A 15,433-nucleotide genomic window follows, 5' to 3' on the forward strand; every position below is an offset into this window, starting at 1 on the left:
ACTGCAAGCGCATTCTCTGTTGAAGGAATTGTTGATGAACGTTGCTGCCGCCCGCTTTCCATAAGCTTCGAACCGCGTCGCTAGTTACGCGAATGTGCAGCTGCATCTCCATTGAATTTTCGATGGTGTAACGTTGATACTCGTAATAACTGTCCAATTTTTCCGTAGCATCTGATTCTTGACAGACATCGTTTTTTTTAAATTAGCGACAATCGAATAGAATTTCTAGCAGGGAATATAGCCAGTTATTCTGGCGAATTTGAAAAAAGAAGGATGTCGTACGTTGTTGGTTGATCGCGACCGTGTTACCGATCAGGTTCGCTTCTTTGCTCGACTCGTGGTTCGTTCTGTTCTTCTTCTCCGTCTGGCTGAACCTCTGCGCGTGTCGACCGTGCGAACAGTCTTCCCAATGCGACTTGTAGCCGCATACCATCTTCGATACTTCGTCGTCGGGCTCCGATATCCTCGTTGCCGAGCTTTGCAGCATCGATCTTCCGCGCGAACGTTAACACAGAACGATCGAGTATTGGATCACAGCGAATCATTTGCTAACGTTTAAGTGTAAAAGCTAACAATTCACGATTCGTACGCGGCCCGCTCGACGTTAACCAGGCGAAGTGCTTCTCCACCTCCGGTAGCATCCACGGCTCGGTAACTTCCGTCCAGCAGAAATTTGGTAGCGAAACAGGAGCTGAATCGTCGTCTGACTTGTACGCGTTCTCGCGGTCTTCGTTGTACTCGTAATTGCCATAGCTGGCCAAACGCGAGTTAGGAATAACATCGCGTACGCTTTTCGTTCGATGGACGGTACCATTCTCTTTGTACTTTGCGGTCAATTTGTAATTCTGTCGTAAGACGTATCGTTAATACCTTTGCATTTTTCTATTAGTAGGTGGTTAGCGTATGGAACGATCGAAAGACAAACAGAACGATTCAGGGAATTTACGAGTATTTTACCTGAATCGACAGAGATTGATTCAATTTTTGAAACGGATCCTCCTTGTCGAAGGTCCAGGCTTTGTCAGCGATTAGACTTATGTTCGCGTAGGCGCTGTTCAGAAGCTCTTCATCGTACGACGGGAATGAAGATATCATTATCTGAACATTCTAACTGGTATCGAGTAATATTTTAGCAAACGATTAAAAGACGTATCGATACAATCCCGTTCTACGTGTATTATCTTTGGTTTGCGTTGGTAGATTCGCGAATCAAGTCGTTTAATCGGCCTGTTTTCGAGACGAATATCGAAACGATAGAGGACTCGAAATACGTTCAGGACGAGAAACGTCAGTCGAATGTCTTCGCGTTTGTGATATCGTCGTGCGGTATAAAATCGGTCGGATATTCTAAGAAAAAAAGCTTCAGGTAGGAAGGAATAGAATATGATCAATTTTTCTCTCTCTTTTCTTTTTTTTTTTTACAAATGTCTTCTTTATTACAAATACGATCGATGATAAAGTAGTACACACGCGGCTCATTCACACATTTTGTACAGATCAGGCATACGATATTTACAACGGGCAATTCGCGTAATTTACAAAATTTTGACGATCGATGGTATTGTAGTATAATCTATCATAACGCTTCGAAAGTTCGTGGGAAAAATCAGTCTGGCAATTACACTCTGTTCAACGTTCTCGACGAAATGCTGTAAAATACAACCGCGTATAGCGAGACGTTTAACGAATTTTTCAAATTGATCGATTACTTTAGCGATCTTAACGGAACGTTGAACGAGTAGCTGTGCAGTCGTCGCGATCGACGCCTACCATCAGGAACGCAAAAAGCGTAGAGAAAAGATCGATGCCTTTCCCTCTATTTCGTTTAAAATCGCATCACTCTCGACTTAATTGATCATCGTTTGGTATTGTGCGACTGTATCGAGATTATCTGGCACAGAACGTCTCAAAATATTTATATACAAGGAAACCTAGTGTACTTATAATAGTTATTTATATAATTGTAGGCGATACAGTCGCACAATAATTCCATTTCTCATCGACTGTCGAAGTGTCGTAACGAAATTCGTTGCTAACAGCGAAAGTTAAGTGTTACAAGGCGATTGTCAGGTCGATACGCGATACAAATTCGTTAAGACTCGACGAAAGCACGGCCGTATCGTGGCTCGTATTTCTAACGATAAAGGTAGTCTCGGTACACTTGAAAAAATCGCGGATTATTTACAAATTCACAATATCGTCTCGACACGATATAAAGTCCAGACGAGTTCGAGACGATGTTCGAATCATGGCGTAACTCGAGTTCTGTTATTATGGCAAGATAACGGTTACATTCTTCGTAGAGCAGCAATCTTGAGCTATCGAACGAGCCAGGAAAATCCAGGAAAAATGTAACGACGCTGCTCGTTCCTACGATTCTAGAAAACGTCCACTTTCGTTCTTCTATCGCTCGCGTTACTCCTTAGGATTTTTGTCGCTCATCCAATCGACGATTAAAGCGTATTCCATTCGCGATGGTATTTTGGTTATTTACGCGTACCTTTCATCTAGCCGATCTTCTTCGATCTAAAGAAAAAAAGTGGCATCGTTGTGCTCCTTTTAAGCTCCTTCTAAGAACTATGCTACCTAACAATTCTATTATAATCGACGTTGAAACACTCTTCAGACGTATTCCTCGGATGGCTTAGGTATACTAGCTGGTAATCTAAGCGTACTTGGAACACGATTGGCACTGTCCGGTAGTTCGGCGATATCGATGAACACTCCGACCAAACTATCAAAGTTCAGTCCCCAATTCAACAGATAGTCCCAACTTAGCGCGGTGGTTGTCGTGGATGGCGATCCGCTGTTGTTCGGTCTGTACAATCCTCCCATGTGCGTCGATAGGTCGTCGTCGGAGGCTACCAAAGTACTGAGTGATCCACGGAACGAGCTGTCGAAACCGTCGTAATTGACATTTGGTGGCAGGGGTGGTTTCGTCGTTTGGGAGGACTCGTTGCTTCGTTGATTAACTTCTTCGTCGTCTTGTTTCGCGAACGGATTGTCCGACCGTTTGTCACCGACCAACGAGGTGTTGTCGTATTCCGAGCAGGTGAAACTGTCGTTGCCGCTTTCGTCCGTTGTCGACGAGTTTCTTCGTTCGAGTCTCTCGACCGGTGGCGTGTGTCGTCGGTGGAGATGCAGAGGACCGTGGGTGGGCGGTCCTCTGGCTTCGCTGGAGGAACTTACGGCGTCTAAAGTGGACACGAGGCTCGAGGTTCTTGGCCTCGAGTTCAGTCTTTCGATCTCTTCCGCTGTTAATCCCATCGGTCCGGAAGATACGTTGTTCACGGAATTCTCGTTGTTCGATTGAGGCGCCTTTCGACTGGCCGTTGATCCGGACAGTTGACTCATGATCGGCGAGTTTAAACTTCTTTCGCTGTTGGAGTTTAAAGCGTCTTTGCCTACTCCGCCGGAGGAAGACGTGGTGGCCAGCAGAGCGCTTTGCAGAGGTTTGCCACTGATGTCGTGCAACGTTAGTATTCTCGGTTGCTGAGCGGATAGCTCGCTGCTAGGCGACAGCCTGGCTAACGGCGTGCTCTGTAACAGTTTCTGGGTCGGTCCTGGCGGTTGGCTCACGTTCGGAGGTGGCAAGGCGCGCGGTGGGAACGGTCCGGTGTGTCTGTGTTGCTGACCCGCGTGCTTATGATGGTTGGCGTAGTTGTTAATAGGCGGAGGAGTGGCTTTGTACTTCCGCATACCATCCCGATAACCTTTATAATGATAGACGATATCGATGTCGCTCGGTGCTATGGAGCTCGCGTTTTCCAAGTCGTAGTGCTCGGGCATGTCAGGTTCTGGATTGTGTTCGTGAGAATGTAGGGAAGTTTGAGCGGGCGGAGGCAGGGGAGGATGTTCGTCTCGAATGGGTGGCGATTTCGTTACTTCTCTCTCGATGATGTCCGGCCTCTGAGGCCGATGTTCGGTGGTCGCGTTAATTTCTCGTTCCTTGTACTTCTTCGAGATCAATTCCGGGCCCATGTGACCCACGCCTCGTAGGTCGGACGTGTCGGATATATAGGTATTTTCGTGGCGAGACATCAGATTATCGTTACCCGAGCCGACCAACGGATTTCCAGTCATTATGGCGTTGGTATTTTTGTTCACCACCGATGGAGCTGACTTTTCCTTGTTCTGTCGTCTTAAACGGAATACGATGAAACTGACCAGTATAGCGATCAGCAGAATAACGAAGAACACTATGACCAGGGTGATTCCTATGCTGAGAGGATCGGCAGTGGCCGCTGCGCTGATTCCGATCGGTCCTCTGCATCCGGTGCTCACCTTCGCGTGATACAGCACTTCCTTGAAGATCGAGCCGGACCCGTTGAACGGCTGAATCTCGTTGTTGATGGTGAAGTTGGCCAAACAACCCTCGAAACTCCTAGCGCCAGCGCTGTGAGCGTAATACAGGTCTTGGCTAACTCCACCGATCGATAGGACGGATAGATACGGGTCCAGGAAGTCGTGGACACCGACAGGGTCTAATTCCTCGCCGGTTTGAACGCCGTCGACGAACAGCCTTAAGCCTCGAAAGTAAGAGTGCAGGGTCAGGTTGTGCCAACGGCCATCCGCCAAACCTCCTTCGATGTTCGCGGTCATGTTCACTGGCGATCCGAGAAGAGACGCGTAAAATAGTTGCCCGTTGCGAAGCTGTAACACGAGATTCGTGCCGTGAATTGAAAAGAAACAAAGAAGGAAGGGGATTGTCTTTTCTTTTTCTAATCTGGGAATTTTTTCTAATATCGTTGAGGAAAGAGTTGCTCACCTCTACCGATGTAAAGTGTTTGTTGGTCGCGGCATACACGAGAACACCATCGAGCTTCACCGTTCTGAACATCAAACCGATGGTTTTAAAGGGCGATGGATTGGTTATGAAGCTGGTGTCTTCGCTGACGGTGCGTTTCGCTCGATTCTTATGCCACAAGGTCGAGCCTCTGTAAAGATATTCCAATAACTGCATTCTTCTGTGTTTCTCCGAGATCTGCAAACGACGAAAAGACGGTTATTCGCGATTGGTCGTCTTACTCGACTGGGAATTAAAATTCAAAGCTCGCTTTTAACAGTTTGCGCGTACTTTAAATTCGACGTATCCACCCTCGCTCAACGTGATCGATTCGAGAGCTGCTTCGCAATTGGGCGCGGTTACAGATCCGCACTGGCAGGTCACTTGATGCCATTTGTCGTAACACTTGGAATTCGCACCGCAAACGCTGCCCGAGTCCTTTCCACCTCTCGAGCAAGAATTGTTGTTCGATCTGATGCAGGTGGACTTAACGCCGCGCGATGCCAGCGGATTCGACAGATTCAATGCCCTTCCATTTATGGAAACCGAGTGGACGCAGCCGACGAAATCGTCGGAATGCACTTGGCCTGGCCTCTCGAGCACCGGATCTGCGTTTTCCAGTCCTCCCACCAGAAGTGGATTGTTGTTAAAATTCAGAGTCCTGTAGAAAGCGATTGTCGATGTTTAGTCGGACGATTTTCACGTTCACGAAAACGAATAACTAAGAACGAAAGGCGATGCTAACCCGGTTGGTCCTACGTCGTCCGCGTAGCAAGTGCCATCACCGGGTCTACAATCGTCGCAGATATCTCCGTGTTCTCTGCACATGGACACGCTCAAGGACACGACCCTGCCGTTTCTAGTTGCCGTTACCTTCCTCCATTCTCCGTCCGACACGGAGTTCTCCGTTTTTATGGTGACCGAGGTGATGGCGCTTCTTGCACCTCCGTATGAAAACACCACTCTTCCGTCCACCAGTTCCAATACCACGAAGTCTGAACGTCCTCCGGCTTGTGGCGCGTAATTGTACAGCAGTAAGGCGTCTGGTTTCGTAGTGGCAAACACGATAGTTATGTCGTTGGTGTTGGAATCCAAGGCTGGGAAAGTCATATAAGACAATTCCTCGAAGCCAAACGTGGATCGTTCGCAGTGTCTTCCGTAACGACCCTCTGGGCAACTACACGTGTACCTGAATTGGAACGTTGATCGTCGATAAACTTTGAACGATAGGATATGTAGTCGAGTGTCGCGTGTTACATAGTCGATAAAAATGCTTACCCAGGTTTTTCTCCTACGCATAAACCTCCATAGAGACAAGGATTCGGTCTGCAAGAGTCCGTAACCGCCTCGCAGTGGTTTCCTCTGTAACCAGCTCGACATAGACAGAAGAAACTGAAGCTATCGGGACTCTTCCTACACGATCCACCGTTCCTGCATGGATTACTCGCGCATGCATCGCCTCTTTCCAGTTCACATAGCTTCCCATCGCGATCGATCGGACAGGTACACTGGAAATCGTATCCCAGTCGTCGACACTGTCCACCCTGAACGTGGTGAAATAACGAAACGATCAAAGCGTTAGGGAAAATATATGAAACTAAATCGGGGAATTTTCGCAATATCGGTACGAATATTTACCAATAAGCAAGGATTCGGAGAGCAAGGATCTTGTCTTCTTTCGCATTTATCGCCGGTGAAACCGTCGCGGCACTTGCAGGTCATCTCGTGCATCATCCTCGGCGACGTGAGAATCAGCGCTTGGCTATCGGTGATTCTGGCGTCATCGTAGATGACCAATTTATCGCTGCAAGAGCCCCCGTTCTCGCAAGGTATGTGCTTGCACGGCGAGTAGCCAACTGTGAAGGTCATTCCCTGGAGAAGCGATCGGATTTTGTCCCGATTACGGTTTAGCAATTCGGTGACTTCGTATTTGCTGCGGTATCCTGTGCAATGAAATTCAATCATTCGCATTTAAACTTGTCAATTTTCGAATCTTGCAATCTTTTCATAGTTCTCGCTCTGTCAAATACGGTTACGCAATGTGAAATACCTTCAGGCGACTCTACGGCTACGTGGATGTTCAAGTCAGATCCAGTCTCTCCAAGACTGAAGATCTTGAGGGTGTCTCCAACATCGACTTCTTCTTGCAGAACGTCCAGCAGAGCACGATAATACTGACCTAAAAAATCTCTCGAGCTTAGTTTCGTTACTTGCAGGGTCACGCTATTTTCGATCGTGCTGTTGGTGAAAACGAGGAATTCCACTGTGACCTTGGATACCACGTTAGGATGGCGACCGTCGTTGCCAGACACGCTTAAAGAGTAGCCGACTCCTGTTTCGAAACACGAAAGTCGCAGATGTATTTCGATCGAAATTTTTCATCCGTCGATTCGAATAATTTCCTTAAATAGATACTCTTCCTACACAAACCTGGTGTTATTTTCTTCGTGTGAAGATCGCAAGCGCTAGGAATACTAAGAATTTTCGGATTCGATCCTTGAAGTATCTTACAGGAATAGCTGCCGGTAACATCGGGGTCGTTAGGATGTACGTCGGCGATCTTTCCCAACGGTATCTGCTCGTTGAAAGAGTGTACTATCACGTGAACCGATCTCGGCGACGATGGACTATCGTTTTGATCCGTGACGATCACGGTTATCGTGTGCTCGCTTCTCATTCTCGGTACTCCAGAATCTTCCACTTCGACCTGCGAAAATCAATCGAAGTTCGATCATTACGTCTTATCGAATTAATTCAAAGCGACATATATTTGTTCGTTAGAAGATCTCTACTAACCACGAGATCCAACTGAGGCATAGCTTCTCTGTCCAAACTTCTCGTAGTTTTCAATACCCCGGTATGCTTGTCCAAGGTAACCATATCGCTCTGTCTTCCACCAACCAATTTGTACGTAAAAGGCGCCCCATTCGGTGGTAGGTCAGGATCAGTGGCGCTCAGTGTCATCACGATCGTTCCAGCTGGTTCGTTCTCGTTCACGTAGCCCACCACCTCCGGTGGATCGAAGGTAGGCCCGTTATCGTTGATGTCCAAAAGTTCGATGTGAATAGCCGCGGTGCCGGTTTGCGGCGGAGACCCGGTATCGATGGCACCGATCGTCAGGTCGTAAATCGGGATCGTTTCTCGGTCCAGTTGTTTGGCAGTTTCTATATCTCCGGTCTGCGGGTCCACCTTGAACGCTTGACCCAGATTTCCGCTGATGATCGAGTAGGAGAACTGATTGTTCTGCGGCTTTATATCCTTGTCGACCGCTCTAACGGTCAAAACTCGCGTCCCGTGCGCCGCACCTTCTGACACGGTAGCGTCGTAGGTATTCTGCAGGAACTCCGGAGGATCGTTTCCATCTTGAATCGAGACTATAACCTGAGCCTCGTCCGTGTCGTTGCCACGAATCCCACCACCGTTCTTCGTCATCACGGTTAACACCACTCTGTTCTGCGTTTCACGGTCTAATCTTCGCGAGACACGAATTATCCCAGTCTCGGAGCCGATCGAGAAGCCGCGGTCGTTGGACGAGCCGACGAACAGGTAGTAGACTCTTCCATCTTCGCCCGCGTCCTGATCGGTTGCCTGAACCAGGCCCACGGACGTGCCAACTTCTGCGCTTTCCGACACGTCCATATGGAACACCGGTTGAATGAACTTGGGATAGTATTCGTTCACGCCTGTGATGTGTACGAGGACCGTGGTGAAGCCGACCATCTGCGGATTGGAGTCCGGATTGGCGGCGACTATGTCCAACGTGTACTCGTTGGCCTCCTCGTAGTCGAAACTGATCAAAGAAGCGATCTCGCCGGTATCCTCGCGAATACGAAAGTGATCCTTGCCAGTTCCTCCGAGAATTTTGTACTGGATCACGGCGTACTTGGGCGAGTCGATGTCTCGGGCGATCACCTGCGATTAAAGAGTATCGTAAATGAGATCTAAAGCAAGGAATTATAATTTCAAGCGAAAAGAACATGGGATAAATTTAAGAATATACCTTATAAACGAAACTATCCGGCGGAGAATTTTCAGGCAAGTAGGCTTCGTAAATGCTCTGATTAAACGTCGGTGGATTGTCGTTGATATCGGAGACGTTCACTGTCAATATGGCAACGGCTTGCTTCGGTTCGAATCCCAGGTCCGTAGCGGTGATGTTCAATTTATACTCTTGCACCAGATCGTAATCCAGAGGCTCGAGTATGGTTACCGCGCCGGTGATCGAGTGCACGAAGAACTCGTTCTTTTCGTTTCCAGCCGATATTTTGTATCTGATCATTCCGTTCGGCCCGTCATCGCCGTCGGTGGCACTGACCGTTAGGATGGTGGTATTGACAGGTTCGTTTTCCGGAACTCTCACCTGATGGCTAACAGCGGCGAACGTGGGAGCGTGTTTGTTCTCCCCGGATATAACCAAGGTCAACGAGACCTCGTCCTTCTGCGGTGGCACGCCTTTGTCGATCGCTTGAACCTTCAACAGGAAGGTGGTTCTCACTGGCACGTTGGACAACGTATTTCGAACGTACACCCATCCGGATTTCTCGTCGATTGAAAAGTATTCCGTCCCGTTAACGTTCGTCATGAAGTAACTGATTTCTGCGTTCACGCCGAAGTCGGCATCGTCTTTCGCCGTCAATTGCACCACCCTCTTGCCGACTCCGTAATTCTCCGGCACAGGATAGAGATAAGATCTCTGGTCGAATCTCGGCGCGTTGTTGTTCGCGTCCACTACGTTCACGTAAACCACCGTCTTCGACGACAGCGGAGGTTTCCCGTTGTCGGTAGCTACGACCGTCAACGAGTATAGGTTTTCCGGCGAAGACGGCCGATGAGTGTGTTTGTACTTGAGAGTCTTCTTGCTGAAAACGTCACCGGTGGCTGGATCAACGGTGAAAAGGTCGGACGGTTGCAACAGGCTGTAGGATATCACGGAGTTCGGACCTTGTTTATCGCGATCGATCGCGGTGACTTGGCCAACGTGCGCAACAGGCGGTTGAAGCTCGGGGAAATGAAAGTGATAAGATTCTTCGTCGAATTCCGGAGGGTTGTCGTTCTGATCTTGGATGGTAATGGTAAGGGCGGTTGCTGCTTGCCAAGCACCGTCCGCTGCCACCAACTGTAACAATACGAACGATCGATTAATGGAAATTGTGCGATGGACGAAGGTTCGTTTCCTACGTTCGTTGATCGACGCGAACCTTTAACAGATATTCGTCCTGTTCTTCTCTGTCTAAGTGCCCATCCACGGTAACGTTACCGCTAAGAGCGTCCATGGCGAACTTCTCGCCGGGATTCTCCGTGAACCTGTAGGTGACGTTTGCGTTTTGACCGATGTCCAGGTCGCTGCTCGTGATTCTTATGACGAACGTGCCGATCTCCGCGTTCTCCGTAACGTTCACGCTGAATAGTCGGGTGAATTGCGGGGGATTGTCGTTTTTGTCCAACACTGTGAGCAACACAGTCGCGGTGCCTGTAAGCGACGGCTGTCCTTGATCCCGTGCTTCTACGATCAACTCGTAAGAAGCGATCTAAAACGAAACGATGCTCTTTCCTTTTCCCTTTTTTTGGCAAATTGGCTTTAAGTCGTCTGCTCGATATTTTCAAATACTCACCTCCTCGCGGTCCAGTTTCGCGTTCGTGCTAATCTCTCCTGTATCGGAATCGATGACGAAAGTCTCGGTGAAATCGTTGACCAGATAATAGGACACTTGCCCGTTCTCGCCGGAATCACGATCGTTCGCCGAGACTTTGTTGACGAAGAGAGGCGGGTACTCGTCCTCGGGAACCGTAGCGTTGTAAATGGCCGCCTCCATTATCGGTGCATTATCATTGGCGTCCGTAACATTCACGAGCAGTTGCACAACGCTCCTGAGAGCCGGAGTGTCCGAATCACGAACCTCTACCCAGGCTTCGTAGAACGGCGCGGTTTCGTAATCGAATCCAGACGCGACTAACACCTAAACGAAACGACCCATCGTTTTACCTTTCATCGAGCGTAATCGTCGAGAACGATAATTCGTTTCCATTTCGCGCAGAGCTACAAAGATCGGAAAATATCTCGATCTATAACTCTGCACCATCTGTCATATGGAAATCTGTTTTATCGAACGAAATATTGTGAGAAATGTCGATAACGATGGCGCGAATTTCACGGTGTACGGAGCGCGATACGAATAATGGGAAAAGATACGAATCGAATTGCACAGCGAATACAAACCTCTCCGGTGTGAGGATCGATCTTGAGCGCGTCGCCGACGTTCCCGCCAGCCATTCCATAGACCAGATTGCTGGCGGTTCCAACTTTCGGCGTGGTCGCGCTCAATTTCGTGATCACACGACCCTCTGGAACGTCTTCCGGTAGCGTGAACCTGGTGCTAATGGTGGATCGAAAGCTGGGAAACAGTTGCCTCTCCCACAGGTGTATCACCAAGTCGGCGGTGACCGTTTGCGGTTTGACGCCGCAATCGGACGCCTGGATTTGCAATTGGTAGGTGGTTTCGTCATTGGCCAATTCCTGTGTCGTCCTTATCACTCCGCTGTTCGGATCGATCACGAACTTCTCCGCATCGATTCCCTGGAGACGATACACGATCCGGGAATTCTCTCCGTCGTCGTCGTCCACCGCTTTCGCGCCGAACACGAAATCCCCTTTAAAGGAAATTAGGTGTATTTAGCGATGTTGCGTACCAGCTACGCTAGCTTCGCGAGCCTCTGTTATTCAGGTGTTACTTAACGCGTTCAGGCTCGCGTTCAAGTTCTCGAATGACGGGTTAGCCAGTTACAAACTTGTCGCGTTTCTCATTTTTACTTTTCCTTTACGTTCATTTGCCGATGATAAATCCTTTACCTGGTTTGGTTGCACCCGGCACGTAGGCCGTGTATCTTGGACTAGAAAATCTAGGGGCATTGTCGTTCACGTCCTTCACGAAGATCGTCAGATTGACGGCGGAGGCCTGAGGTTCCGTGGGACTCGAATCTTGAGCGACCAAAGTCAAATGGTAGACCGAGGTTTGTTCTCGATCGAGCGGTACCACCGTTAACACTTCTCCAGTTTCGGGTTCCACGGTGAAACGTTCCGAATTTTCTCCCAGCAAACTGTACCTGATGATAGGAAAGATTCGATATTTACGGCGAGTTTAGAAAGATCGTGATTATTTTTTCTTTTTTTTTCTGTTTACTTTTTGCAAATCGCACGCATTGCGAATGTACCTGATTTTGGCGTTGAGGCCCTCGTCTTTGTCCGTAGCGTGAGGTTTGGTGACCCACGTTCCGGAAGCCAGGTTTTCGGTAACCGTTGCCCTGTATTCCTGCCTGGTGAATTCCGGAATGTGATCGTTGACATCGAGCACGACGATTCTAACGATGCCCGATCCAGTCAAAGGCGGAGAACCTGTAAAACAGGTTCGGTAATCGTAGATTGATCGTTCTATGATTACGCGAATAGATTTGGTCGAGCCAACGAGTATAAACAACGCGACCTCAAACGCGAAAACGTGTCGTTTCCCTTTTTCAAACTTTCCTCATCCGCCATTTCTTTCTCTTACAATCGTTTTTCCGATTTATCCTTGCGATTATTCGCGAATATTCTTCTTTTCTTTTTCCTTCGGACGGAAAGGTTTCGCACGAGATAGCCGATATTAGCGGGAGGTGTTCGAACGATTCGATCGTCAAACGTTGAGTAAGACAAATTGTGATTTCACAAAGTATCGAACGGCCGGGGTACCGGCGAGTTAATTGCGCCGCCTAAAACAGGCCATTATTCTCCGGGGGACCCGATTTCTCTGATTGCAGCAGGTACATTGTACGCGTCGGCGTGGCCCTGGGCCACGCGCCTCTATAAGCGTATATCGTTCAATCACGTGGACCTCTCACGGGGAGGGTTACGGGCACAACAATTGCAAAGCACAATGGTGTGGTCCACCATAGGCGGTGTTCGCCTGGTGGGCAATCCGACAGAAATATACTGACTTACACTAGGAGCGTATGCCGCTTGTTCGTCTGCTTAATTGATGGGGACAAGAAGCAACAGTCCCCCTTGACCGCCCCCTCTCGTTCACCCTCTGTCTCTTTCTTTTCACATTCGTCCCGTGTTATTAGGCGCGTGTATACGCAGTATAGTTTGGGATAAGAAGAGGCGAGAAAACGCGAGATCCCAACCGAAAGATCTTCTTGTCCGTCGTCCTCGTCGCTATCTTCGATTCGCCTGTTACGAGCCATTAGTATCATTCGTTCCCCTTTCGCGTTACTTCCTTGCAACTCCTCGTCGATGGTCTCGCCTCGAGTGCCCCTTTTTCATCCGGATGACACGAAACGTAACGCGGTGTAAGGTGGATACCTGGCATCGTGGTCAACCGTGCTAGGGTCACCCGTTTCCGAGCGGACACGGTTGGCATAAGCGCTATAGGTGGCGGATACACGCGACAGCCATGACGTACGAATAAAATAGGAGTATAATGCGCGTGCTCGAGCAGGATCTCGAGAGATGCGCGTTTGGCTGCGAAGAGACGGTCCAAAAGATCCAACAAACGAAAGCGGGTGGGGTGAAGGGGAGCATTAAGAGTAGGAGGAGGTGGTGGCGGTGAAGGTGGAGGTGGAGGCGGAGATGGAGAGAAGAGAGCGAGAGCGAGAAAGAGAGAGAGAGAGTGAGAGTGAGAGAAGGGAAAACGAAGAGAGGGTGGGGAGAAGGAGAGTGCAGCGTGGAGGCAGAGGAAGGCATTTGAGAGCGATTATCATAATCGCGCGTCATAACTCTGCAGGCTTGTCTACCTCGGCGGGGACCGATTGGGCCATCGGCCCCCGATGGCTGGTCGAAGGGGGCGGGCGAGGGGCACCCTCGAATGGGACTACTGGCTTCGTCAGAGGAACGAACGATAAAAAAGATTTCGCCGAGGAACTGCCCACCGCTTAAAGAATCTCATCGAACAACCCACAAATTTATATCCAATTTGTATATTACCGCTCATTACTTAAAACCATGCCGTATATCGTCTATTGTTTTGTCTATTCGTCGAACGAGCAGCAAGGGACAAGGGGGAGGGGGTGACATTTTCTCGTCTTAGGAGGCGCGCGACACGACAGTTTGTGCAATCTCGACACGACGGTTCGAGTTGAGAGAATTTATAGATGGAAAAATAAATTCATGCAACGATCGGTCTGGCGAATCGCCACGCGTATCGTCGTATACGTATATTGTCTTTGACATTTGATGACATTTCGTTCGTTGCGTCGACGGAATGGGACGGCAACAATTTGTACACGGCTTCGCACATTTGTCAAAGCAGCCGGACGAATTTATAGTTGCCTGTGTACTTCTTATTACGGGAGTTGAACCGCTTGAGAAGCAGGTCTTTTCAACGTTAAAATCGACTTCTCCTTTTCGTCTTTTCTTCTTTTTCCTTTTTTTTTCCTTTCTTTTTTCTTTATTTATTTCTTCTTCTTCGATTCACCGCGGCTTTTTTAGAAGTGCCAAACCCAATATAATTAAGTCCTTTGTTCGTGCTAATTCGCAACCAGTTTACATAGAACCTAAGACCGGTTACTAAGGTGGCCGGAAAAATATTCTCTCCGAAGAATACTGACTACCCTTTCAATGCCGTCTCTTTGTGCACATCCTACCAGGTATATACCTATTTAGCTGTTCCCCTAAGGTACGCCTGCAAAGAATCTACTGGGAATACCTTCTTACCCGCGATTTCTTTATCCTTTATTCCCTTGCACGCGTGTTTGCCCTCCCGTTGTCCTTTCCCCTCCTCCTTTTTCTTTTACTTTGTTTATGCAATTATAAATTAGCCTTTGACGCTACGTTTAAGGAAAGATCTCAGTCGTGAGAATTATTCAACCAACTTACCGGTATCCATGGCCACTAACGTCAGAGTGTACTCCGCCACCAGTTCTCTGTCGAGGGGTCGAAGCAGAAAAATGTCGCCGGTACTCGCGTTTATTCGAAACAAGTCCGTGTCGCCTTCCTTCAAAAAGTATCTCACTTGGTCGTTGTAAGGTGGAGTATCCGCGTCGTAAGCTTTGACCTGAGACCGACAGATCGAACGATTTTTTCATTTTCCGCGTTGAAACGTTCGGAAACGGTTTCGATCGCTGCCGAGCGATTACGAACCGTTTCGTCGAATTACCTGTATCACGAATCCGCCCCCAGGTGGTACCATATTCTCCATAACGTGTGCCAAATAGGGCGAATCCAAGAAAACCGGTGCATTGTCATTTATATCGATGACAGTGATGGTGACCTGAGCGGTATCGCCCCGTGGTGTTTCACCTACTTCCGAGGCACAATCCTCACCCCTTATCGTCAAATAGTACCTGGATTTCCGTTCGAAGTTGAGATTCTTCGCCACTCTGATGACACCGCCGTCCTCGGAAATGGTGAAATCTCTGTTATCGTCTCCCATCGCGATACCGTATCTCACCCTTCCGTTCGCACCCTCGTCGCGATCCATCGCCGAAACCTAAAATTGAAATTAACCGGCTCGCATCGATCGGAACGAAATAAAAGTATCGACGCCTTTCAACGCTGGTTAAGCGTTCTTCGGGACTTTGCTTCACGCTTCAGTTGCAACGCCTCTCGCCCAAGAACATACTCGTTGCGACTTTAATTAGCGTGACGTAACTGCTCGTGTAATCTCGATTTTATGG

At 48.6% G+C, this 15,433-nt stretch overlaps 1 protein-coding gene across 1 annotated transcript in view; it reads right to left on the minus strand.

The window, feature by feature from the left end:
- Positions 1–1,402: 1,402 nt before the first annotated feature.
- Positions 1,403–15,433, minus strand: part of ft (cadherin-related tumor suppressor fat) — a 66,312-nt gene continuing 52,281 nt past the window's right edge. The window contains exons 6-22 of the mRNA XM_033327979.2: positions 14,914–15,246; positions 14,634–14,811; positions 11,996–12,176; positions 11,634–11,887; positions 11,004–11,434; positions 10,399–10,743; positions 9,985–10,314; positions 8,787–9,902; positions 7,583–8,698; positions 7,217–7,493; positions 6,837–7,118; positions 6,425–6,729; positions 6,065–6,330; positions 5,532–5,975; positions 5,078–5,447; positions 4,769–4,984; positions 1,403–4,653 (exon numbers count right to left, since the gene is read on the minus strand). Of these exons, the coding sequence (XP_033183870.2) occupies positions 2,623–4,653; positions 4,769–4,984; positions 5,078–5,447; positions 5,532–5,975; positions 6,065–6,330; positions 6,425–6,729; positions 6,837–7,118; positions 7,217–7,493; positions 7,583–8,698; positions 8,787–9,902; positions 9,985–10,314; positions 10,399–10,743; positions 11,004–11,434; positions 11,634–11,887; positions 11,996–12,176; positions 14,634–14,811; positions 14,914–15,246 (8,475 nt within the window). The 3' untranslated portion in view covers positions 1,403–2,622. The remainder of the gene's footprint in view (positions 4,654–4,768; positions 4,985–5,077; positions 5,448–5,531; positions 5,976–6,064; positions 6,331–6,424; positions 6,730–6,836; positions 7,119–7,216; positions 7,494–7,582; positions 8,699–8,786; positions 9,903–9,984; positions 10,315–10,398; positions 10,744–11,003; positions 11,435–11,633; positions 11,888–11,995; positions 12,177–14,633; positions 14,812–14,913; positions 15,247–15,433) is intronic.

The sequence above is a fragment of the Bombus vancouverensis genome, chromosome 7 (assembly GCF_051014615.1).
Source record: "Bombus vancouverensis nearcticus chromosome 7, iyBomVanc1_principal, whole genome shotgun sequence".
NCBI lineage: Eukaryota > Metazoa > Arthropoda > Insecta > Hymenoptera > Apidae > Bombus > Bombus vancouverensis.